At 43.8% G+C, this 25589-nt stretch overlaps 7 protein-coding genes across 11 annotated transcripts; 3 read left to right on the top strand and 4 right to left on the bottom strand.

Annotated features, from left to right (window-relative positions):
* Positions 1-100: 100 nt before the first annotated feature.
* LOC108122940 (nitric oxide-associated protein 1) lies at positions 101-2064 on the bottom strand. Its single transcript, XM_017237797.3, has 2 exons — positions 1886-2064; positions 101-1823 (listed from the first exon to the last, which is right to left on the bottom strand). The coding sequence occupies exons 1-2, from the start codon at positions 2062-2064 to the stop codon at positions 131-133; spliced, it is 1872 nt and encodes a 623-aa protein (XP_017093286.2). The 3' UTR covers positions 101-130.
* An 83-nt stretch (positions 2065-2147) lies between these two features.
* lolal (lola like) lies at positions 2148-5853 on the top strand. Of its 2 annotated transcripts, none has more exons than XM_017238245.3 (4): positions 2148-2289; positions 4366-4665; positions 4991-5077; positions 5142-5853. In XM_017238245.3, exons 2-4 carry the CDS (start codon positions 4564-4566, stop codon positions 5334-5336), a joined length of 384 nt encoding a protein of 127 aa, XP_017093734.1. In that variant the 5' UTR covers positions 2148-2289; positions 4366-4563; the 3' UTR covers positions 5337-5853. The 2 variants fall into 2 exon arrangements, with proteins under 2 accessions (XP_017093734.1, XP_017093735.1); XM_017238246.3 differs by having other exon boundaries at positions 2209-2317.
* Positions 5854-6515: 662 nt separating this feature from the next.
* Positions 6516-8940, bottom strand: adp (WD and tetratricopeptide repeats 1). Of its 2 annotated transcripts, XM_070278114.1 has the most exons (3): positions 8761-8940; positions 7909-8662; positions 6516-7851 (listed from the first exon to the last, which is right to left on the bottom strand). In XM_070278114.1, the coding sequence occupies exons 2-3, from the start codon at positions 8657-8659 to the stop codon at positions 6713-6715; spliced, it is 1890 nt and encodes a 629-aa protein (XP_070134215.1). In that variant the 5' UTR covers positions 8660-8662; positions 8761-8940; the 3' UTR covers positions 6516-6712. The 2 variants fall into 2 exon arrangements, with proteins under 2 accessions (XP_070134215.1, XP_017093731.2); XM_017238242.3 differs by having other exon boundaries at positions 7909-8939.
* Positions 8941-9158: 218 nt separating this feature from the next.
* Positions 9159-12448, top strand: LOC108123232 (ankyrin repeat domain-containing protein 13C). The gene has a single exon (XM_017238334.3). The coding sequence runs from the start codon at positions 9244-9246 to the stop codon at positions 10870-10872; it is 1629 nt and encodes a 542-aa protein (XP_017093823.2). The 5' UTR covers positions 9159-9243; the 3' UTR covers positions 10873-12448.
* A 131-nt stretch (positions 12449-12579) lies between these two features.
* Positions 12580-13250, top strand: EMRE (Essential MCU regulator). The gene has a single exon (XM_017238335.3). It carries the CDS (start codon positions 12676-12678, stop codon positions 12967-12969), a length of 294 nt encoding a protein of 97 aa, XP_017093824.2. The 5' UTR covers positions 12580-12675; the 3' UTR covers positions 12970-13250.
* A 288-nt stretch (positions 13251-13538) lies between these two features.
* On the bottom strand, positions 13539-20191 carry pAbp (poly(A) binding protein). Of its 3 annotated transcripts, none has more exons than XM_070278113.1 (6): positions 20052-20191; positions 18714-18898; positions 16644-17116; positions 15562-16588; positions 15193-15503; positions 13539-15132 (listed from the first exon to the last, which is right to left on the bottom strand). In XM_070278113.1, exons 2-5 carry the CDS (start codon positions 18877-18879, stop codon positions 15250-15252), a joined length of 1920 nt encoding a protein of 639 aa, XP_070134214.1. In that variant the 5' UTR covers positions 18880-18898; positions 20052-20191; the 3' UTR covers positions 13539-15132; positions 15193-15249. The 3 variants fall into 3 exon arrangements, with proteins under 3 accessions (XP_070134214.1, XP_043066383.1, XP_043066384.1); XM_043210448.2 differs by lacking the exon at positions 20052-20191 and adding an exon at positions 19395-19581; XM_043210449.2 differs by lacking the exon at positions 20052-20191 and adding an exon at positions 18958-19107.
* Positions 20192-20257: 66 nt separating this feature from the next.
* Pcl (polycomb protein Pcl) lies at positions 20258-24945 on the bottom strand. The gene is made up of 4 exons (XM_017238194.3): positions 23031-24945; positions 22800-22972; positions 21626-22733; positions 20258-21566 (listed from the first exon to the last, which is right to left on the bottom strand). Exons 1-4 carry the CDS (start codon positions 24525-24527, stop codon positions 21165-21167), a joined length of 3180 nt encoding a protein of 1059 aa, XP_017093683.2. The 5' UTR covers positions 24528-24945; the 3' UTR covers positions 20258-21164.
* Positions 24946-25589: the final 644 nt, after the last annotated feature.

Raw genomic sequence — 25589 nt, 5'->3', positions numbered from 1 at the left:
TTTCGCGATCCGGCAACATGATTTTTATTTGCTGCAGAGCAGTGTTAAAAAAGGAGTAATTTCATTTTGGCGCTATATAGAAATTTGAATATTAATAATATTAATTTTTTAAACAATAACAATGATTTTTTTATTTTTTAAATACAAAAGGCTTAGCGGTATTATAGGCTAAAGAGTTTCGAATATGTTTTCCCACTAGACGATCCGCTAAAGGTATTAGTGACGGATCTCGCTTGTAAATTCCAGCAGACTTTGGTGTCCACACCCGAAGGCGACATTCCGAGTGGCCGGGCAGTAACAGTCCCATCCATCCCGCCGAGCTAAGCGTTATATCACAATTTAGCTTTCCTTCACTTCTACCTTTACTTTCCACGACGATTTCATTCTCTTTCGCCTGCAATCCCGGCCAGCGTTGTAATCGCGATTCTAAATCCTCACCTGCCGTGGGGACACCTAGGTAGGGAGTGCCCAAGTAACGTTTGTAAATATTATCCGCTTCTTGGGTATCTGAAATCAGCACGGGAAGATGCTCCGATGCAAAAACAAACACCTTTATCCAGTCAAACTGCTTTTTAAAGCTCGTTAACTCCAAAAGATCCATTCGAGCCAGGCCACCAAGAAAAATGGTCATCTGTGGCCGCAAACGAAACGCCCTGGGGCGGATCATCTTTGTGGGCTGCAGTTGAACGAGCTCCTCAGCTGTCAGAAGTGGAGTCAGTTGGTCTGGATGCATTACACCGGGCGTGTCGTACACCCACCTTGCCTCCTTGTACTCCGCTGCTCGCTCGTTCAATGTGGTTATTGGTCGCGTGCCACTGGCCATGGAAAATGCATCGTGGACGTCGTTGCGACTATCAAAGGTACGTCCAACGTCTCCTGAGGGTTGGGCGGCACGATAATTTCCTGTTTCAATAGCTATTTCCCGCCGCTGTTTTTCCATGGCAGCCTTTTCACTCCGCTCTGCCACGAGTCTCTTAAATCGCTGGTAGATTCTATCGTTGGATGGCCTTAGTATAGGAAAGCGAAGAAGTTTGAGTGTTGTGCCTGGCCATGGGCAAGTGGTAGCCTGGCGCACTAGCTCACTTGCCTCTGGGCGACAATAGTCAGAGTTCAGCAAGATATTGAAGAGAGAGCTTTTTCCCACATTTGTACAGCCCAGAAGATAGACGTCGCCCTTGTAAGCCCATGTTTTTTGTAGCTGCGTGATTAACTCTTCGATTCCGTAGCCAGTTTTGGCCGAAATAAGGCTAACATTTTTAATGTTTAGCCCGTTTCCACCGCCGTAACGTACAAACTCTTCCCGCAGTCGTTCTTTTACGTGCTGCAGGTATATGTTGGAGTCCCGTGGGAGCAGATCCACCTTGTTTCCCACTAGAAATATTGGACGTTTGGTGCCTAAAACGTTTTGCATATCTGGCCAAATAGAACTGGGAAAGTCGAGGAGATCCACAATGACGATGGCAAGGGCATATTTATCCTGTATCTGGGATATTGTTTCCACATACGAGGCCGGAGTAACCTCCACGTCCAAGGCAATATTATAGTTGTGAAGAAAATGGCATCGCTGACAAGTAATGGTACGTAGCTCCGTCCTAGATCGTCCTCGAAAAATTTCACTGGGTATGTAGCCTGGGAGGGAAGCTTTTAAGCAATGCAAGTGCGCGCCACATCCGTTGCAAGGAACATTAGATGAAGGAATCGAGGGATCCGGCGTACCCTGTTTGTTGGATCCTTCCTTGGCACCTTCATAGAACTCATAGTCGTCCATCCAGTCTTCCGGAAAACGATCAGTTGGGGGTAAAATTGCCGGCGGAGGCTTCCATCTTATTTAAGTGAGGATCAAATGTTAATTTTTTACCCAATCGAGAAGGAATCTAGTATCCACCTGCTTTCCAAAACAGAGCTGTAATAAACGTGCTCATGTGACCGGTAGCGCTCTCTGGCGAGGAGCCACCCTCGTTGACGCGAGCTACCAGTTGCTTCAGCTGCAGCACCATACAGTCTGGAATATTCCGAACATACTTTTTTATTGATAAATTTACGTAAACAAACAGTCTTCCACATCTTATAGTTCAGCTGGGGACCAAAACAAACATTCGGCACTTTTTCAACACTAATGTTTAAGAACACTATTCATATAAAAGTGTCATCACTAAGAATCTAAAAAGAGATGGCACAAATTGTCAGTGTTGCATAACGTCAGACAGCAGTGCTGAAAAGGGGCTCTCACAAAGGCAAAAGAAACTCGTCGAAAAGAGAAAAAAGAAAGCAGCGTTAGCGAAAGCAGAGGTGAGTCGAGTGCGGGACAAAAAAGCGTGTATGTATTAAAATTGAAACAAAAAGATCTAGAAGAAACGTGTCCACGGCGCAGAAAGCCAACTCCTGTCACAGAGGCAGTGAGATTTACGCACTGGCAAAAGTACAGAGTACACGCCGAGTAAAAAGCAGCAGCACAAAATAAAATGATTAGGAAAGTGTGTGGAAAAAAAAAGGCACAAGTGTATGTGAATGGCGGCTGTATGTGTGAGTGACGTGACTGTATGCGTGCTGCTGCGTGTATAAAAAGTAAAAAGTAACGCGAAGCTCGACCTAATTTTAACAAAATATTACAATAATATTTGCATAAACAAATGCTGAAACTAAGACGATGACAATTGTGCTGAGCCAGACGCCAAGCACCCCCGACCGTTTCGTTGCACTATAAGTTATCGTTGTTGTTGTTGTTGTCGCCGCCACCGCCACCGCCGCCATTGTCTAGGCAAGGAGGCTCATTCGGCTCGCACATTTCCATTTCCCCCGTGTAGTTCTTACCGAGACACGGGTTGAGTAATACAATAACAAAAACAGCAGAAGAGGCTTCGGCCACAACGGCGACGGCGGCTCAAATTTTAACAGTGCACTATGGGCTAAATGTACATTTTCCGGCATAAACTCTTAAAGATTACTTAAAAATGTACATACGAGTATTTATTGATAAGCCGAAATAGAATGATTTCCAATGAACATAAATCTCATAAAGACAAATATGAACGTTTTTTGTCTTAAATATTTATTGCCAGAAAAATCGACCTTTCGCCCATAGTGGAGTGTTGCAACTTTCGTTCGAACTCGTTTCGGGTTGTTGTCGCTCACTCACTTACTCACCGCCTGCCTTACCAAAAACTGGTATTTATTAAGAAGCAAAAAAACAAAAAACAAAAAAAAACTGTTGGGATGCAGTTGTGTTGTGGGAGCAATTTCCTAATGGGGATGGGGGGGAAAAAAAATCAATAGTTCGGAAATTAGACAACTTTCAACATCTCTTATTGCCGCTTGCCGCGCCACAAAATGCACTAAACGGGCCAGAAGAAGATAACCCCGGGCACAAGTGCAAGCGAGATAGTTGCTACCAATACTTGTGCAGTTTGAAATTTCCAGCGATGTCTGCTCTGCGCCGTCTTTGTTGTAATGTAATTGCGAAATCATAACGGCAGTTGAAAGTTGAGAGCGCTTAGCCAAGTATTTGCGCGCGTGTATGTGTGTGAAAGAGTGTGCGAGGCTACACGCTTTAAGCTCTGCTGAACTCCGAATGCTCTACTACTCTCAGCACCCTTTTGGCTGCCGCCTCCGCCTACACAATCAGCCGGTTGGAGCGTCCCCAAGTGTAGCGCATATGTGTGTCGAGTCAACAAGCTGGCTGGGTCCCGCAAAGGAAAACACATGTTGTAGGCACAGTGGGACTGTTTGGTAGAAGGAGGGACAAAAATCTACTCGGTGTTGTTTTAATGGAAGTGCGAATGAGTTTCCTGAATGCATCCGCCATCTTAAAGTTATTCCGAATGAATGTAAATTACAGATGTGGATACAAAGATATAAATAGACGGCAGCTGCCCTAAGTGCAATAGACAAATCTCGGTTCTGATGAATGAGCTCACTCCACTGTACGCGACTCAAATTCAAATAAGCAACCAGCAAATTACTGAAAATGCAGAAATTGCCTTGAAAAGTGAAAGGCATTCAACTGAGCGAGCGCAAGCGAGTCTCGTCTTGTCGTCTTTGATATTTTTGCTTAACCTTTGCGGCAGCTGTTTGTTGCTTTTGTTGTTGGTTTCAGTGCTGGCACACCACATTTGACATTTCCAAACACACACTAACACACACACACAATACTCTGCACATTCCAAATTCCCATTTCCATTACTGCCATTACACTGATGCTGCACATGCGCCTAGTGCTTATACCCTGTACCCTTGCTGAGAAAGGGTACACTCTATGTTGGTTTCTAGTAGAATATTTTTGGTGTTGGCCCACTCTTTTGCAATTCTTCAGCCTTGTTGTTGTTTGCCTGCCAGTCATTGCATTAATTTTGTTTATTTCTCTTTCAGAGTGCGGGAAAGATAGCCTGAGCCGAACCCCAAAAACCCACGGACTAAGCAAGCCCAGCCCCAAACTATAATAGTGGACTGGATTAAACTCATCTAACGGTGAACCTTTCGGCCACTCGTCCAAATTAAAACTCCTTTCCTATTTTTTGGATTGTACGAGCGAGCGTCCCGCAACGCCCCACCAACAAAAGCTTCTTCATGATGTCGTCGGATCAACAGTTCTTTCTGAAATGGAACGATTTTCAAACGAATATGGTGACCTCGTTCCGTCACTTGCGTGATGAGAAGAGCTTCACAGATGTAAGTACTAACAACCAAGGGAAATCCTTTCCAAAAAAAATCATTCATGGAAGTCTGACTATAATTACCTATTCAGAGATGGTCTTAGGTGGTTCTCTTGGCCCGTCTGAGGGTCACTCACCAGCTCAATTCACTGATTCTGTCTACCTACCTACCTACCTGTCCCTCATACCTCATTCTCTTAATTCAGTCTGCTTTTCTTTTACCTGCTTCTTTGTCTGAGTTCTCTTTGTGTTCTCGGTGGCAGGCCTTGTTATTTGTTTGGGGGAAAATTGGTAACGGATTTGAGCGAGTTTTCAATAAATTTTTCATTGTTTTTTTATAGGTAACACTCGCCTGCGAAGGCCAAACCTGCAAAGCCCACAAAATGGTGCTCTCCGCTTGCAGTCCTTACTTCAAAGCGCTGTTAGAGGTGAGTGTGTAACTTAATACCTAAATTATCCAACTGATCCAATGATTTCTTTCTGATTGTACAGGAGAACCCATCAAAACATCCAATCATCATCCTGAAAGATGTCTCCTATATTCACCTACAAGCTATTCTAGAGTTTATGTACGCCGGCGAGGTGAACGTGTCCCAAGAACAATTGCCAGCATTTCTAAAGACCGCCGATCGCCTCAAAGTGAAAGGCCTGGCAGAGACACCCAGTTCAATAAAGCGGGAGGGTTGATGGTATTAATAATAATAACAAAACCCTAAAAGAAAAACAACAAAAAAATTATAAAAAAGATAAAAAAAAAACCAAGAACTATAAGAAACTTATATGTATGCAAAAAAAAAACGAAATTCCAAAATTACGAGAACGACATTTGATATAAAAATTTTATGTAAAAGTGCACGAGGAAGAACAACAAACAGACCACACCACACACACACACACAAAGCTGACAGTTAAAAATGATTAGCCTGTAAAGTAATAGCGATGGATGGTCGGTTTAAGGACCCATCTGCTCACTCCCACACCAACTCATACACATCTGACCTTCCAGAATTTGCAAACATTTTTTGAAAAAAAGCACCCAATTGATTTGAATTGTGTATTCGTTTAATTTCTGCATAAAATAGTTTGTAATATATATTTAACAATTACGAAAAACAAAATCCAATCCAATCTGTATAAATGAAAGAGTTATGGACAGCCCTAACAAACAAAATATAAAACTTAAAAAAAAACAAGCAAAAAGAAAGCACGAAAATTGTAAAGTAATTGAAGGAGATAATTCATTTTAAATATATAAAGATAATTATAAATATAGTGTGAAATGTGCAAGTAGAAGGATAAAATGCTGCAATGGGCGCGAATATTACAACACATTCGGTTAGTTTATAAGCCACTAACTCCAAACCCAAACACGCCAGAAACAAAAACAAAAAAAAAGTTAATAAGATCAGACAAACTCATATTTACACGCAGTTACTATCTATAATAACAAAGCGACACACATCCTTCATCTCTATACTTAAATAAAATAGAAATGAAAAGAAATTTTTACTTTTACAATTTTTTGTTCGGACATTGCGATGATATATTTTCAAACATTTCTTACATGAGATATATTTTAATATCAAAACGAAGAGAATTATAACGTGTTTTGAACGTTTATTCTGAAGCTATCAATTCTACTAGTTTAAAAACCAAGAGCATAAGAAAGATGATAGAAGAAAACAAAAATAAATATTGACTAAAAACTATACTTGAATATTATTACATAAATATTTATATGTATGTATAATGTATACATGTGAGCATAGATTTAAATAACTACGGTAAATAAACAGAAAATTCCAAAAAAAAAAAAAAAAACACAAAAACAGAAAAAGGTTATGAAAACTCTGTGGACAAGATTCCTAAATTTTCTCGCATTTATTTTCTGTGTAGATTCATTCATCTCCCTTAGCATCGTACTCTGTATACAGTTCACAGTTCATTTACAAATTAACAAAAATATGTGTTTTTTTGCTTAAATTAGATTTAGACTAATATTCGATATATTGCCGAATTAGATCTAGATGTCGATTTTACAAATTCACATTGCACTAGAATTCTTAATTATTGAAACAGTTCGCGTTGCGGGTGTTCAGTTCGAATGGATCGGTGCGCATCTTTTGCTGATTATCCTCCACGTAACGCGTCACATCGGCCACCAGATTGGGCCTCTCGGCCGGGCTGGGGGCGCACGGCGACCAGATCTTAATGTCGTGGTCAATACCACTGGTGGCCAGCATGCAGATACTGGGATGCGGTTGAACGCAATTGACAATGGCACTGTCCGCCCGATAAACGGCACGTATTTTTCCGGTGTCCCCCTCCCAAATGTAAAGATTGCCATCGTCGGAGCCGGCGGCGATGAATTCGCCCTGGCTGCCCAGATAGTTGGCCTCCTTGATGTCTGTGGTGATGTTGCAGTGGCCCACGTAGCGCTGCATATAGTCTCTGGCTGAGGTACGGAGATCATATTCTACATCTCTGAGCCTTAGGTAACGGAAGCCGTCCTCTACGGGCTCTGGCTCCGGCGGCTCCGTGTTCTGCGACTGCCGGCGGTTCTCCTTGATGTCCTTGTTCAACAGTAGTACACCATGGTTGTTGGCAAAGCTGGGAAAGCGCTGAATGAGAGCTTGCAAGCACTTTTCCGCATCCTGTGGACGATGAAGTTCCAACAGGGCGCGAGCCAGCCGAAAATGGGCCTTCACATAGCTTGGGTCAAGGCGCAGTGCCTCGTGACAGTCCCGTAGAGCTGCATATATGTCGCCAAACCAACCGCGTCGCATCAGTGCAGTGGCTCTGTTCAGATACAGAACCTCACCCTTTGGATACTTGGCTAACGCCGCCGAGTATGCATCGATGGCGGCTCCTAGTTTACCATTTTCCAGGAACTCGTTGCCCTCCTTCTTGTGGACCTCTATGCACGGGGGCAGCGAACGGCTTTTATGTGGAACTGCCTTCACCTGTTCATCGTCCTCCTGGACGACAGGAGATGTGTAGGCGGGAAGGTCGTAAAAAACCGGGGGCTCGGCGCTGTTCAGATCGTAGCGATAGACGTGCTCGCATCCCATATTCACCAGCAGCTCCGTACCATTACCATTGAATGTGAGATAAGTCACGGCTCGTGACTCATGCACAATATTCCGGGAGATGTTTTTAACAATCTGGCCAGGCGCATAATAGGCAACACATGCTCTCAATGCTGGAGAAGATTAAAGTCAATGGAAGACTAATATATATACATTGAATCAATACATACCGTCTCCATCGCTGGATGGTAGCTTGCGTCGATCGAAAATCCTCGCAAAGGGATCGTTAGCTCCCACCGCCAGGTATTCCGTTCGCCGGGGATTAATGGCCAGACATTTGGCCTCAGTGGCGGTCTCCACAGGATTTGTAAGGCTAAGTATTCTTACGCTGCTACCCTCTTCCGGGCGACAGCGATGCGGCTCCCGCATGTCCAGCTGCAAGATGCAGCCGTCCTCCCCTGCGGACCAAAAGACGTGCGGGGAGTCCTGGGCTGTGGCTAGGCGTTTCGCCCGCATTAGATGGCAGTTACAGGCAAACAGGGTCTCGTTCGAATGGTTGATATCATAAACGTAGATGAACTTGTCCGCCGCACAAGTAGCTATAATATTGTTGTTATGCTTGGGCAGGAACTTGACCGAAAACATGTTGCCCAAGTGCTTGGTGGTGATTACATGAACGCATCGTTGGCGAAAAGGATCCCAGATCATAACACGGTAATCGTCCGATCCAGAAGCCAGCCACGAGCCGTCGGAGGTCCACTCCAGGCAGTTGACGCAACCATCATGTCCGGCGAGAATGGCCTCCTGTTCCAGCCTGTCCACGTAGGCGGGCGATGCCAGGAGCCGCCGGCGTAGAAGCTCATCAAGTTCGTGTCCGTATTGCTGGCGCTGCCAGTGAAGAGATGTGGCGTTCAAGGGCGTCTGCTGGCGCTGATACCGCGAACTGGAGTACTTGGTGCGGTAAAGATCATCGCTTGCCATCGTCTCCGAATGTAAGGATCGTATTATGACACTTGTTTTGGTTTGTTTTCTACTCTTAATTCATTTTGCATTCGCACCCCCTCTCAGCTCTCCTGACCTACCTGTTTACCCTATCAGTTGTTGACACCTGGGTCTAGCGTTGCCAGACTGCCTCGAGGTAATAACCGCGGTTGAAGGAGATGGAACTTTTATCGCAAATTTGAACAAAATTTGAAAAATATTAAAATTTAGTGTGAATAAAGCAAAGGTATAGTCGATTTTTCTAATTTTCCTTTAAGAGCCTTCTATAGTTATCGTTTTTTTTCTTTATAATTTGAGATATTCCAATAAAAATGGGAACTACTTAGCTGAATATTACTAATACTATTATTTTTAAAAATTTATTTTTAAATATTAAATATTTAAATATTTTAAATTTTTATGGAAGGGCATTGCCAGCCCAAATTATTAGAGCTGATACACTGTTTACATTACAATCGATAGTACCTAAATTGCAATTTTTACCCATCGCCAACGAAGGCAGATAAACTAAAAAAAAAGATTGATTAATTCCACAGACAAATCGACAGGGCGAAAATTAAGCCATGTCCAACGAGAAAGAGGATGAGCGTGACAAGCACAAACAACAGGCGGAGGCAGACGCCAAGTCCACATCTAGCGATGATTCCGACGAGTACCAGTCCGCCGGTGAAGGCGACGATTGCGAAGGTGATTCCCCCGTCGAGAACCCACCTGCAGCCACACCTGCAGCGACCAAGACCACTAGTCCGAGTTTAAAACCGACATCGGCTTCAGTACCGCCACAACCTTTGAGCGAAACAGTTGACTACCGGTATCCAATGCATCAAAGCGTATTCGAGGACGACATCAAGTCGCTGCAACGCCGCTTGCTCCTGAGCACTGCCCAGGAAGAAATCGGTCTCAAGGACAAGCATGGTAATACTCCGCTTCACCTGGCGGTGATGCTGGGCAGGAAACATGCCGTGCGTCTTCTCCTGGCTCACAATGCTCCTGTGAAGATCAAGAACAATGAAGGCTGGTCCCCGTTGTCCGAGGCCATTAGCTACGGCGATCGCCAGACAATCACCCAGGTCCTGCGCATGCTTAAGCTGCAGTCGCGGGATCACATGGAGAGCCGTCGTGAAAAGTTGGTTAACGCCCTGCGCCAGATGCAGGACTTCTACATGGAATTCAAGTGGGACTTTCAGTCCTGGCTGCCGCTAGTGTCCCGAATCCTGCCCTCGGATATCTGCCGGCTGTACAAGTCGGGAGCTTCAATAAGATTGGACACAACTTTAGTGGACTTCAACGACATGCGATGGGAAAGGGGCGACATATCCTTTCTATTCCGTGGCGAGGCTCCACCCAGAGAGTCTCTAGTGCTTTTAGACAATGAGCAGGAATGCTATCAGCGCCTGCGCTATGAGGAGTCTGACATGGAAGACGAAGTCGATGTCCTCATGTCCACCGACATTCTGGCCACCCAGATGTCGACCAAGACGATACAGTTCGCACGTGCCCAAAAGGGGTGGATTTTTCGAGCCAACCGCAAGGAGCTTATCGGCGGACAGTACCAATGCGAGATCTACACTATCCAGGGCCTGATCCTGAAGCAGCGGAAGCGCCGCGAACATCTCTCCCACGAGGATCTTCAGAAGAACCGAGCTATTGTCGAGACAATCACCAAGGGCGCTTGTCAGCAGCCGGATGCTCGACGCTCCAGCCTAAGCAGTCAACACACGGCTACGCCCCCCGAAACCAATACACCGACGGCACCGAATGGCATCACCCTACCAGAGCTGCCACGACGCAGCTCGCTGCAGGCACCACCAGCTACCACGGTCACTTGGCGTCAGTACCTAGATGCAGAGGTGGGCAAGTGCCCGCAGCTCGGAAGACCTCCCGTCCATAAACAATCAAGTAAGACACTGCGCGCTACGGTGGCCATGAGTAAGGATTTCCCATTGAGTCTGGAAATGTTATTGGACGTTCTGGAAGTGGTGGCGCCGTTGAAACACATCAATAAGCTGCGTGAATTTGTGACGCTTAAGTTGCCCACAGGATTTCCCGTCAAGATCGAGATCCCTGTATTGCACACGGTTACCGCGAAAGTGACGTTCCAAAAGTTTGAGTTTCGCGACAACATCCCTGCCAAGATGTTCGAAATACCCTCCAACTACTGGGAGGATGTGCGCCGCTTTCAAGATTTATGACCAGGCGACGGAGAACCAGCAAAAGGCTCATCCTCGGGATCGGGATCGGGCTCCGCCCAGTCCAGAGTCCATGTTGACTTGAATCGCAATGCGCCGTCCTCCATTGCGGAGTTTGATTGAGGAGGCGTACTCGGCCATGTCTCTTGCCTGCCCTCTCCCTAAATTGTGACCATCAATGGTTTGGTTCTCCAGCGAAGGCCGCAATCGCAAGGAACCGTGTTAATGTATGTATGTCTAGGAGGAAACAACAAAGATTCAAAAAATTGCAATTTTCACCCAAGACAACAAGAATTTGTCGACAAAATTATTTGGTCTTCTTTCGAGTATGACTTGCCCTTTGGATGAACTGTTTAAATTAAAATGTAACGCTCTGAAAATTGCAATTTTAAGCTTCGATTTGTTATTTATTGTATTTATTTATATCTAGCCCTCTTCGATGGGGATATTATGTATTAATTTTTAGTACTTATCATTAGATGCATCAACATTCTGTCTGGGAATCAGTTTGAAGTACATATTGCCGCCTGGCGGGGTGGAGTCTGAGGGCACCTGTCCAATCAGCGAGAAAAACAGAACATTTCTTACCCCAAAATTATTTTTCCTATCTCCAGCTAATCGCTAATGTGGTAAAAAACTTAAAAATAACCACAATCGATTGGCCAACAAAATAGTAAAGCAGGCGATATTCACAGACATACAGTCCTATCCGTACCACTCAATCAAAAGGTAGTCAGTCGAATGGTCGTCAGGTGTTGCTTAAGATCATATCGTTTTACACAGTTTATTTATATATCAATGTACATCCACAACCTTTCCGATTTAGTGAAATTTCATATTTATAATTAAGGTAAACTAAGGGAAGGCGGAAGTTTATTTTCGGCCCACACCCCCCTTTTTTCGAAATGAGTCTGCATGCCCCGCTTGGAACCAAGGCGTTCTTTTTATATACACACTTAGGCTATGAGTACTTGATGAGAATCGTCTGCAAAACAAATTCCTACACCATTTTCATAATAGTCGAAAGTATTTTGAAGTGCGCAAAACGTAAAACAGCTTCACAAATCAATTAAAACTAAATGTTTATCTATACGTACCAATGTATTTATGTAGTTCGATTCTAGAAAATTATTTAAACCATAAAAATAGCATCTGTATTTATACTTGTTAATCAACAAAGAGGAAAGCTCCGATTTGCTCTCATTTTGTTTCATGTATTCTTGTAAAACTGCCATTTTTTCTTGATTTTTATTGATTTTTATTTTTGGTACTGCATTTGTTCCTTTGACTTTGTCCCGGTCTTAACAATAATAAATTCAAAACGATAATCAAACAAAAACTTTTTTAAACATCAGAAAAATTAAGTCGTTTAGTATGAAATTGTAATCCGAACTATACACACAAGAAATCTGTTAAGCAATGGATATAGACAAGATCGGTGGATTTTACTACTTAAGGATTGAATCGATGATTGAAATATATATTTATACAAGATCCTCTAAACGTAATTGAACCGAGCATTTGTATACGCTCTAAAAAAATATATATACACTCACATCCCACATGCTGTAAAATGTGCAACCCAATCCAAATGTGTTTTATTCGCGTTAACGGGAATTGGGTTTCAAATTGCGCGCCCTTCCGCATAATCCCCAGCCCTGGGGGCACATTTCTTTCCAGCAATTTCGGTGTTTACAAACACTGTTCTGCGAATCAGCTGCTTGAGTCACAATATCGAATTCTACGCACAATTTTCCATCAAATTTTCATTGCGCTGCACAAATAAAGTGGAAATACTTTGGAAAGATGATCGTTTCACGCCTGGCCTTCCCCCTGAACCTTGGACTCCGCCAGTTTTCGCGCCGAGTGGCGGAGAACCCCAGCAACTTAAAGATCCTGCAACGCCACATGTCGGGCGTCTATTTCCGCAGCGGTGCCATTAAACCAAAACCCGAGGAAATGCCCTTCGGGCTGTTTGCCATCTTCTGTGCTGTCATCCCGGGCCTCTTTGTTGGCGCCACTATCAGCAAGAACGTTGCCAATTTCCTGGAGGAGAACGACCTATTCGTTCCTGCCGACGATGACGACGACGAGGACTAAATCGATGTCCGGAAGCTACCTCATTGATGTGCACACTCACACCCCTAGTCGAAATATCTTGGAGTACATGGCCAAATGTTATCTTAAACTATTTATTAGACCTCTTTTCTCCTATGTATGAAAATCTCTAATCTTAAGATCCCAAAGTTTTGGCATTTTTATCTGTTTTTTGTGTCGTCCCGTTCTTCTAACGATTTTTCAATAATGTTGACTACATCGACTACATAGCTCGATAAGATGATGAATGTTATTAGTATTTAAATAAAGCTTACATGACTATATTCTATATTTTGTTTATTATATAACAAGATATGCGTTCTCATCTGAGAAATGGCGCGCTCCATGTCAGGAAAGAGAATCTGACCACCCACCCACCTAGAAATCAAACAATTATTCTTTGCCGAAGTGGAATTTTATTGTAATTAAATTTGTTGGGTGTACAAAGGTATGTTTTTACTGAATTTCTCTGATTTTCATTACAATTTCATTCAAATGGTTGTAATTGCTGTGTGTTTGGCTCCTCAAAGATTCGCAATCAACGATTCTATTTTCTCATTTAATCATACAAATTATGTTTTATATCGCTTTAATATATATAGAAGTGTACATATATATCTGCTATATACCTATATAGAGGTGTGTGTTGACTTGCGTATGTTCTTCTGTGAAAAATAAAATATTTTCTTTTCTCAATTTTGAATGGGCTTCGGGGTTTATCGCAATTTTTCCATGAATATATTCCAATTCGGGTTTAGTTTTTTAGTTTTTCTTTAATAGTTTTATGGTTGTTGGTTTTACAATTTTTTCAAAGATTTTTTTGTATTTATTTTTAGATTTTTTTGTTTTGTTTTGTTTAATAAAAAAATATGAATTTCACTTCCCGACCGACGCTTGGAGGCTTTTTCAACGTCGGACTCTCTAATGCTCTTCTGTTTTTTGTTTTTTTCTTTTTTTTTTTAATATATCGTATGTATGGTGTAAAAACATTTTATTGTATTATTCTTGATTCTCATTTTTTTAACAGAAGCTTGACGTTTTCTTTTTCAAAATACATTTCTCGCAAATTGTTTTGTTTTTGGATAATAATAATAAACATAAAAAAAATCCTGCTTGATTTTCCCTCCAGTCCTCGACGTCGACGTCTTCTAAACTTCGCTTCAATATGTTTCATAAGTTGTTTTACGCTTTAGCGTTTTTTTTAATGTTTTTCTTGTATTTTTTCCATATATGTTGTTGTTGTTTGTTGTAATATGTTGTGTTTTTGTTTGTTTTTGTATATATATGTATTTATTTTTTTCAAGTTTTTACATTGTTTTTCAATTTTTTTGTAGGTTTTTTCTTTCATTTGTTTTTGTTTACATTTTTCAACATTTTCTTCTCTGCAGTTGTTGTTGTATTTTCTTTCTTTTATCAAAGTAGCAAAAACTTGACTCATATTCTTGCGGTTATCTCTCTTCTTCTTCGTTTTTTCCCTTCTCTCATTTGCTTCCGGTTTATTTCTCATTTTTTCGTTATTTTGACATTTTTGCAATTTTTTTGTTTTTTCTTTGCTTTTTTAAAAGTGTGTGGTTGTCGCGTTTCTCTTTTTTTAAACAAAGCTTTCATAAAGTTTGAATGTGAAAAAAGAATTTGAAAAAATTACATATCGATTTCGATCTGTATCGGTCTCGATCTCTTTTTGCTTTAAATTGGGATGGAAAGTGTTTTTATAAGAAACTTGACATCTTATCAACGTTATAGAGACAATTTCAATTATTAGCATAAAGCGTTCTACATTCTGTTTATTTTGCGATGGTTTTGCATTCTTCTTTTACGCATACAATATACAAATATTTCAATTCAAGCAATGACAAAAAGTATGTTTCAAATTCGCATTTTGAAGTTTTCATTTTTTTTTCTGTAAATGTATAAAAGAATTCTCGTTCTCGAATATTGTTTTGCTGAATCTGAATAGACTTTCCTCTTGATTTTTCGTGTAATTGCGTAAATGCGTTCGAAATTAAATGATTGAAATTGCTTTTTTCTTTCTTTTCTCTGGGGGATTAGATAAAAGCCTTCGATTGGCTGGTTTTTCTGTGTTGATATATGTGTCCTAGGCGGTTCTTCTATGCTCTAGCTTCAGTGAATGCGAATTAGTTAATGAATTGAAAGTGAAGAGGAAAACTGTAACGAAAAAAAGATATTAATATTCAAACAAAATACATGAAAAAAAAGGTATCTTACTTTTTGGGTGTCGAGTGTTCATACAAAATCCTTCATCCGCTTTATTATTGTTCGAGCTTAGTTTGCAGGCTCGGTGACGCGGTGCACTTGCAGCACGGCCACAGCCTCTTCGACCTTAGCCTTAAGGGCCTCCTGATCCTCAATCATGTGCAAGAGCTCAGAGTTCTCGATCTCCAGCAACATGCCGGTGATCTTGCCCGCCAATGAGGGGTGCATGCGCTCAATCATCGGGTACAGACGCTCGCCGAGGATCTGCTTCTGCTCCTGGGGCTTGGCATTAGCCAAAAGCGAAGCAATAAGCTTCTCGGAATCTATCAACAACGAAAAATATTAATAAATCAACTAATAATGCATTTTTTCTGAACTTACTTTTGCCTTGCAGTTGCGGAGGCATAGGCTGAGCCTGAGGCATCTGCTGAACTGGAGGGTTGCGCATGTTGGAGGTGTACTTGTAGTTGGAAGCACGTTGCTGAGCTCCGCCAGCAATTTGGGCTCCGGCAATTTGCATGTTGGGAGCAGCGACGGTCTGCTGACCGGTAATGGCACGAGCGCCTGTGTTACGCATGTTATTAGCCGCGGCGGCAGCGGCGGCGTGCGTGCCCTGCACCTGCTGGGACTGACCACCACGGGCACCGGCCGCAGCCGAGCGGAACTGTGTAGGCACCGCACCGGCTGCGCCCTGGAAGCCACCAGCAGCGGCGGCGGCAGCGCCGGCCTGCACACTTTGCACCGTGGCTGCTGGGCGTACAGGAGTCGCCCATCGCGGAGTGTTGCGCATGGGAGTGGTCATCTGTGGGCCAAAGAATCGCTGGTTGGGCGGGATGGTCGGCACAAAGAAGCCGCCGGTAGCGCTGGGCGGGAAGATCTGGCCCAGCTGCTGCATGCGCATACCAGTCATGTGGCGCATGTACTGTGAGGCCAAGTGGGCCTTGCGCTCCTCCTTGCGCTGAGCCAATGCCACGTACAAAGGCTTGCTGCCAACGACGCGACCGTTCAACTCAGTCACAGCGCAGGTGGCCTCATTGGCCGAAATAAAGCACACGAAACCGAATCCCTTGGAGCGACCCTCTTCGTCGGTCATCACCTTGGCAGAGGTAATGGTACCGTAGGGTGAGAACTCCTTGCACAGGCGCTCGTCATCGATGGAATCATCCAAGTTCTTAACGTACAAGTTGACGCCGAAGGCAGACTCGTGGCGCTTCTTCTTGAGCTCCTCGAATTTGCGCTTCAATTCCTGCTGGCGCTCGGCCTTCTTCTGGGCGCGGGCGACATATAGGGACTTGCCTTCGCCCATATCCTTGCCATTGAGGGCCTGAACGGCAGCCTCAGCAGCCTCTGTAGTCTCAAAGGCCACGAAGCCAAAGCCCTTGCTCTTGCCATCTTCCTTGGACATGACCTGGACATGACACATTATAGAATTGATCTTTAGTGGAAATACAAATGGTACGTACCTTGTAACTGGTGATCTTGCCATAGGGCTCAAAGAACTCCTTGAGCTTCTCATCATCAAAGTCCTCAGTGAAGTTCTTCACATAGACATTGGTGAAGAGCTTGGCCTTCTCGCCGAGCTCCTTCTCGCGCTCCTTGCGGGGAATGAACTTGCCCACGTAGACCTTCTTGCCGTTGAGCAACATTCCGTTGACTTTGTCGATGGACGTGTTGGCTGCCTCCTCGGTCTCGAAATGAACGAAGCCGTAGCCTTTGGAATTGGCCTTCTCATCGGTGGCGACTTTGCAGCTCAGGATGTTACCGAAGGCGGAGAACGTGTCGTAGATGGCCTTGTTGTCGATCGTCTTGTCCAAGTTCTTGATGAAGACGTTGCCGACGCCGGAGCGGCGCAGCGAAGGATCACGCTGAGACCACATTATGCGAATGGGCTTGTTGCGGATCAGGTCGAAATTCATGGTGTCCAGAGCACGCTCAGCTGATGGAATAGAAAGGGGAAATAATTGGTTAGAAGGTGCATCAATAAAATACAATTATCGTTACGTTTAAAGGTGGCATTGTGACTCTTCTACTTCTGCACTGACCTTAGGGGCAGTCTAGTACATGGTAAGTCAAGTCTGGCCTTTTATTTTGCAACTATGAATCTTAGTCTTGTCAAAAAAGGGTTAATTTGACCAACCAATGGGTGAAAGTTGCTGGGAAATAGTCTAATTAGGCAATGTCAAGCTTCTACTTCTGCAGATGATATGCGGAGACCATCGACATGGTAAGTCGCTTAGTTATTCTAGCAACTATGAATCTTAGTCGTATCAAAAAAGGTTTAATTTGACCAACCAATGGGTGTAAGTTGCTAAAAGTTTCTAGATCTAAGTGTAATGCTTCAACTTCTGAGAATGGTACTGGGGAACCATTTCCATGGTAAGTTGCATAAGTTATTCTGGCAACCTTGAATCTTAGTCGTGTCAAAAATGTGAAAGAAATTGACCAACCAATGGGTAGAGGCTGCCACTATGACCTAACCTCAAAAAGGGAGGGGGGGTTCAGTAAACTGTTTGGAATGCGGAATATTATTGAATACCAGGCTTGTTGCTTTCACACGCATCGCCACAGCCTTGTGGCCATTGTACGCTTAATTCAATAAACCGAACTGGGGGGAACGAAGAAGCAGCCACTGGTGTATGGGCAGTGAAAGTTTTGTTTTCAAAACACGATTTTGATAGGCAGTTTCGGAGGGAAACTACATACGTACATAGGTTCACTGACATGTCAAGAATTTGGAAGCACGCTAATGAATGGAGCGTCGCATAAAAAGTGAAAGCAAAACAAAGCTATAGGCAAACAAAAAAAAAACAGCGTGCAAAAATTTAGTTAATGAAATATAACCTAAAATGGAGGCTAAGGTATTTGGCCCAAACAATGAACACATGTTTACGCACACCAGCACACCACCAGATTGGCAAATGCTCATGTGTGTTGACTGGCCGCTTGGAAACAAAAAAAAATAATCCCAAACAGGCAACGAAACAATATTGAAGACGCAACTATGGGCGTGGCTGCGATAAGCTGGTTTCGTCCAGTGCGGAACCATTTCATGCCATAATAATTGCAATTTCGAGCGACTGCGAGACAGAAATTTCTAGATAATCTGCTGACGAGTGCCAAGCAGAACCCAGCTGTTTTTCTCCCCCACCACCGCCTCCGTTTATCCACTTTCCGCATGTGTACAATGTACAGTTCACTGGAATTGATATACACTCGCACAAAGTTGCCGTTCGTTCGGGTTATGAAATACTTAAAAGCTGTTTAGGTGGCATTTCAGATGGCTTTTAATCTATAATTCCAGTTTGGGATCCAAGTTTAATGGGATTTTTTACCACTGTGCCCGCTCACACACACAAACACACATACTATCAAGCAGGCGAGCGCAAGTGTGCGTGTCGATGAGTGTGTGCGAAAATTGCACACGTGTTTTCTTTGTTACGGCCGGGAAGGGGGGAGAGGACTACTTTCGAGGGCCCAGTGCAATTATTATTGCCTTTGTGGCATATTACGGATGGATTACATGGATTACTCACCATCGGCTGGCTGCTGGAAGTTGACGTAGGCATAACCCAACGAGCGACGGCTCATCACATCGCGGCAGACACGAATGGACAGTACGGGACCAGCGCTCGAGAACTTGTCGAAAAGATTCGATTCGTTGATATCCTGGTGGAGATCACCGACGTATAGAGAAGCCATATTTGGTGATCGGGTCTACCTGCAATTTAAATTAATTAATTCATGCGAAAATGAGAAATTTTCCTTAATTCTACGGACCGGATGGATTCGGCCCAGGCAGGCGGTGAAATGGAAAGAAAAAGCGGCGTGGCTTTTGGCTCTTCTTCTATCACTCGAACAAAGTGGCAACAGTGGCGCATGTGACAGTCGACATGGCAACCCTTCTCATGCTTTGTTGTTGCTACCCCGCACCCTCTCGCGCACCATCCATGTTGGAAAATTTCCACACACACAGACAAAAGATAGACACGCGTTTTGCCTTTCCAAAAATGCTAGGATTTCACGAATTCTGCAATATTGTGGGTTAGCTGCAGCTTTTCGCAGAATCCTACATCATTTCGCCGCCATTTTGTTTAAACGTCAACCAAATTCGCAGAAAAAATTGCACATTTGCTTTGTCTACGCTTTGGCTTTCCCCAACTGCCGCCGCTGCCCAAGCCCCTCGAACAATACGGGCGTTCGTTTGATGTACTTACTTTCAAACACTTGCTCGAATTTTTTGCTACTTTTTACAATTTTTTTGTTGCGTTTTTGTATTTTTTATTATTTTTTTTGTTTTTTTTTTTTAATATTTTTTCTTCACAAAAAATATGTGATAAGTCGTGTGCTGTAAGCGAATCCACGACCGCTCACGTTAACGGACTCTACTCGACTCACCACTGCGTACTCACCGCAGGTCCCACAAAACAGTCCAACAATCTGGCCACTCTGTTTTTTGACGTTTCTCGTGTCAAGAAAAAAAAAATTAATTTGAATTTTATCTGTTGCAAGATTTTACCTAATTATTTGCTAAAGATTTGCATGTAGTCACCATTACAAGCGCTACTTCGACAAAAGATTAGGTGTGCCTCTTTGATTTGTTTAACTTTTAAGCACTTGAATATGAGATTTTTGGCTGTCCGCCATTGAATGCATTGTACTAAAATTTATTTTCTGCATATAAACCGCTTTAAAACGAAAGAAAATCCTTGCAAAATGGAATTTCCTTTCGTTCTTTATGAAATCACATGTATTAGCAATGATTTTCTGCAAATGGGCGGAAGATCCATGCAGAATGGAAATTCCATCCATCCGGCTACCTTCACGGCCCGCAGCAGCTTATTCTTTGGGTTTCCCCCGATTTGATTACTCACCTAAAGAACCGGCGGAAAACTGGCGGATTGGGTAATTGAAGACTCGTAGAACACTCGTTTTTGCTGATAAACCGGAACAGCGTTTCACTTATTTTTTACTTTTTCGAATTTTCTACGAAATAAACAACACTCCAAAAAAGAAAACCGCCAACGACCGAGTGTATCAAACGAATTTGTTATTTTTTTTTTTATTTTATGGCAATAAACCAATTTTTTTTTTGTTTTGTGGCCGCATACAACCTACTTGGCAGTCGAGTACCTAATGAAATGACAGAGCACAGCCCCGACGAGCTTTCAACGAAAATGTCACTTTCGACGCCTACTTGGGTTAGGACTAAAAAATATGAGGACCGTTTTTCATTCTTGGAAACATTTATTTGGGCATTTACGTACATAATTCTTACTGTTTTTATCCTACACTACAAAGTCAGCTTGAGATTTATTTTGCGTTCAACTCAATTTTGATTTAATTTAGCGTTTTTTTTTTACTTACACAATACGAATGAGCTTATTATTTTAAGTTTATCTAGTCTATGCTCGGAAATTATTAAACTAATTATAAATTCCAATTAACTTGTGTGGTATACCTCAATTATTTTTTGTATGCATTACATAATTTGTGGGTGTGTGTGAGTTTCCTTTCTAGTATTTCTAGTACATTTGTATATTTTTCAAAAATATACAGTGGAAATAGAGCTAATTTAGTGAACTTAATGAAAACGTGTTTCTTCATACATATTGTTTAATACGAAATTTCAGCAGCAAATATTACATTTTTCCTTTTGCTTCATAATCTTGTAATACTTTTTACCAATTTTGTAGAAATTTTGGAGAATTTCTCACCGCAACAATTAACTGCCATTGCACAATAATAACCTGTATTTAGTTTCATTTGCATTTTAACATTATATCGATAGAGTGCTGAACCAATAGTGTTTGAACATATGTTTTACTATTTTGGCAGTGGATTGGTAATCAACTTTTTAAACATTAACAAATAAAAAGGCCCAGACTTGGCAGCAAACATTTTTCAAAGAATAACGCAGGTAAATAATAATGATAATGAAAATGAAAAAATATTAATTCTAATACACATGATTGGTATGCCAGAGTTTAGTTTCCCATCGCCGAGACCGTTGCCGTGGCTGTGGCCGCTGCATCGCCTCCCCATTCCACCAGGTACTGAACCTGCCCGTTTCCCATCCGCCGCTTGGCCCGTATAGCAAACGATTCTCCTGCATCGATGCGATTCATGGCGCCGCCAAAGTACTTGTTCACCGACTGTTTAAGGTCCAGCATGGAATGTCCTGTTACTCCACCGCCGTTACTGCTGGTGGTTGCTGTGGAGCTGGTCGAATTCCGGCGACTTTGGCTCGGCGACGTCTTCTGCGGTCGCTGTCGCAACAGTCGTCCATGCGTCGGTTTACCAATCGGTGGCGCTGGAGGCTGCAAATCTTTGGCATATATGGGAAGGTAGTGGCTAGGAATGGGATTTATGGTTGTGGTGCTGATGACCTAGAGATAGTAAGAGATCCAAATTAGTTAGAAATAGGCATAGGGTACAGAGACCTTACCTCAACGGCAGTCGTTAGGCGGCGAGTGCGACGTCGGCGCACCTCCTGATTGGGTCCAATGGTGATGTCTTTGGCACTCAGTCTTCGCTTTATTGTGCGCACCATGCGCGGCTGCTCCTTGGCAGATCCCTTGAGTTTAAAAATGCTATTTATGATATCATTCACACCGACGCCCGCTCCAATCCCAACACCACGACTGGGGGCAGACTTCTTGGGCGTTGCCATCAAGAAGGGGTTATTGCGGCCCAAAAAGTTGGCTGGCGGTGGTATGATGAGGTCCAGCGAACTGGTGCCACGGCTGCTGCTCGAGTTTTCGTCGGACGAAAGATCACAATGATTGCGGCTGTTATCGTAGCGCTTGGAGAGGCGGAAGGCCTTGCGCTTGCGACTGCTGTTTGTATTCAGAAGTGGTTGAATGGGTGCTGGCAGCTTGCCCGGATCTCCATCATTGGCATTGTCATCGGCCAGATCGAGTTCAACCGTATCCATTTTCTCAGGCTTATCCGGCAATGCCAACTCCATTTCATCGACACTTTTGATGGCCTGTTTTTTCGCCTTTTCGATAATTTGCTTGATCGGGATGTCATCCTCGCTAGTCTCCACCTGTTCATCCTCGTCCGTATGAAACTCGTATACATCTTTGGGCGCTCTCTTCGAAGGGTCTTCCCCCCGATTTTTCTCCACCTCATCGAAAGGCATCAGTACGAGATTGAACTTGGTTGTCAGAAGTTCATCAGTCGGCTGTTCGTGGGCCTGGAGGAACACTTTTGGGGTCAGTGGCGGTATGCCGTGGCGCAGTGCGTAAAAAGCTGGGGCCCTCTTGAATTCCCTGCCGCAGACAAACCGGTCCGTATGGTCCTTTAATGTCTGCTTGATGCGCTCCATGAGTGCAGTTTCCGGCATCGTGCGCCACTGTTCGCAGATGGGCAGCTGATGGCGCTGTTCGAGAATGAAGGGCCAAATATCCTTCAGCAAGTGGTAGTATTTCTGGTGCTGGTGCTTGCGTAGATTGTAAAGGGCAATGTGGAGCACATCCACCCAATCTATCTGCAGTCTCCGCACAAACTCAACGCCCTCGTTGCAGACAGTGCAGCAGAACACGAAGAACCTGAAACAATCACATATTACAGATTAGTTTAAACGAATAATTGATTAATTTTAAATATTTTATTACATATCTCCGCGAAGCAGTTTCTGTTTAAAGTTCTGCAAGCATTGGGTGTGAAACCAATTGCGGCACTTGCAGCATTGCAACATGCTGTGATCGAATTTTCCTGGCTTGCCGCAGTAGCAGTAGATCTGTTCCATGTTCACCCGATGTTTCTCATCCCAGCTGAGCTTATCCAACTGTGGGTAGACAATAGATTAGCGAGGTTACTTTCATTTGTTGGATTTGGGTACTCACATGGTAGGGAAATTGGCGACAGATTCCCGCCGGCTTGAGGTTGTCCAGGTTGACCGACTGCTGCATTTTCATTGGCTTGGCACAGCGCTTGCAGCACCAGATACCGCTGCCAGTGATTATTTCCATCGTGCATCCCCGATGGTAACCTCTTCCGCACCGTTCACAGATCTCCACAACATCGTCAATGTCGGATCGCTTGCAGGCCACGCACATTGGTCCGGTGGCGGAACTGCTGGAGGACTCAGAGCCGGATCCGCCACCTCCGGTGCCGCCACAGGAACTGCTTCCGCCCAGCTTTCGCAGCTTGTCGGGCTCGCACCACTGCTCGGATTTATCGTCAAACCTAATGAGGTATTGCTCCGTCGTCTGCTCAATTATGGTTCCCAGGTAGAATCGGCCGTCGTTGCATTTTATGAATACGTCTTCCTGGAGAGCGTATGTGACTGTTGGTGGCGCCGAAGCCAGGGGCGGTGGTGGGGACGGTGGAGTTAGAGGTGTGGGCGGTGCTGCTTCGATTGGCTTGAAGCTTTGCTTCATTTGGCTGGTCGTCTTGAGCAGCGAGGGAGGCGGAGGCGAGGGCGAAGACTTTCCGGGCGAGATCATCGTCTCCGGAGTGGTTGGTGGAGTTTGCGGTGTTGTGGTCGTCGAATCCGGTTCATCCACAATCACCACAGCCGCCGAAGTGGTCGTCCCACCGCCATAACTGCTGCTGGAGACGGAGCTGCTGCTGCAGCTGCTGCTATCAGCTGTGCTGCTGTCAATGAGCGGCAGGATGGCCTTGTGCTGGATGGCCGGGATAATAGGTGACGGCTGCTGCGACGAACTCAATGACGACGAACTAAGGGCGGCGGGGGACTCGGCGTAGTGGTTATTAATGCATATGTTGATGCGGTCCAGAACCACGGTAGATGGCGGCGAGGAGGATGTGCTCACAGGCACCAGTGGAGGCGGCTGGAGCTGTTTAGCCATTAACGTGTTCAGTTGGGCACCCGATTGAGTCGCAGAATTTGGCAAATAGTAGGATTGAACCGGCGCATAAATGGGATGTTGTTCCTGGGCTGTCTTGCTCAGCCCGTAGACATTGGGAGCCGTCGAGATAATCCGTATATTGTTGGTCTTGAAGGAACTTGGCCCGGATGAGGAAGAGCTGGCCACAGGAGCCTGTTGCTTCGTGGGGTTGCTATGTTGTGCGAAGCTGTTTGTAATCTGAATGGTGTTCGGATGAGGTGACTGGGCTGAGGTGGTATAATATCGCTTGGGCACCGATGTGGAACCACCGGTGGCCCCGCCGGCGATCGCCTGCGCCTGGGGCAGTATTTGATAAGTCGTGGTCATCCACTGCGGCTGCTGTCCAGCCGGCTGGGGCAGGTAGCCGTACGTAGTGCCTGGGGCAGTGCCGTTTCCAGCTACCGGAAGCTGAGACGCCTGCTGCAAGAACTGGTGTGCCACATTGGGCGGCGGGTGCTCGTGCGGCAAGTGGTAGTGATTGTTCATCATTGTGAGTAGTAGCTTGGTTCCCGTGGAGGGCAGCTTCTTACGTTTAGTTGGGTTACCGGCTTTTTTTGTTCTTTTACCAATTTTTAAGTTCGTTTGTTAATTAACACGAGCTCAGCAATCTGGCGCCTTTTTCAATCAATTGTTGTTGCTCGCCGTCAACACATTCACACCGATGCTCACGTACAGAGCGGGCCCTTTTGTCTGTACTTTTCCACACGCGCATTTCCACACATTTTCGCCGCCGATCTAGCTAACTTTTGGCTGTGTTTCAACGCGCGGCCTAAATTAGCATTGTTATAAATCAGATTTGGTCCACTGTTCTTGCAGTTTTTCTGTTTTGCTCATAGTTATAGCCAACCAAAATGCACGAAAAAAATGGCTGATATTAATTGCCGTTTTTCAACATATGCGCTCTGTGTTGGCAAATGCTCAAAGTGCAGTGTTGGAAACCAACCCAAGGCGGGTAGTCTCTGGAGTATTAAAATCCAAGGAATCCCTGTGCTTTGACGATAATCATCATTTGATCATCAATTAAAGAACTATTAAAAACGCTCCAATAATAAGTCTTGATCAACTTTCAACTTTCAATAACTTGCGGTCAACTTTCAAATAAAATAAATAAAACCACTTGACGATGTGAAATACTGGTGAAGATTCCGCGTGCCACTCGCCAAGTTTCTGATATCAATTTTGTGACGAAAAATTAATTATAGGTTTAAAAATTATACGTAAACTATAAAGATAATTAAAATATATATATACGATATTTGATGTATGGCATGCGGGCTCGTCACCGGTCAGAATTTACTAGAAAGAGCTAGTTCCAGTTCCGGGCCAGAAAATACTGGAGCCTCCGAAGAGACAAAAAATACGTCTGGATGTCTTCGACGCACACTGGTTCAGACAACCATTTTTTTTGGACAATAACCTATATTGTAATTTTGGGTTTTTAAGTTTGTTATTTTACTAATATCTTAAATAGATAGATTTTAGGCTCACCAAATGTTTTTATTTTAATCATTAGAAAATCATACTTTTTTAATAATTTTAACCGAAGAAAAG

The sequence above is a fragment of the Drosophila bipectinata genome, chromosome 2R (genome assembly GCF_030179905.1).
Source record: "Drosophila bipectinata strain 14024-0381.07 chromosome 2R, DbipHiC1v2, whole genome shotgun sequence".
NCBI classification, from domain to species: domain Eukaryota; kingdom Metazoa; phylum Arthropoda; class Insecta; order Diptera; family Drosophilidae; genus Drosophila; species Drosophila bipectinata.
The sequence above is the reverse complement of the archived record's forward strand: the minus strand, read 5'-3'. Positions and strand labels throughout refer to the sequence as shown.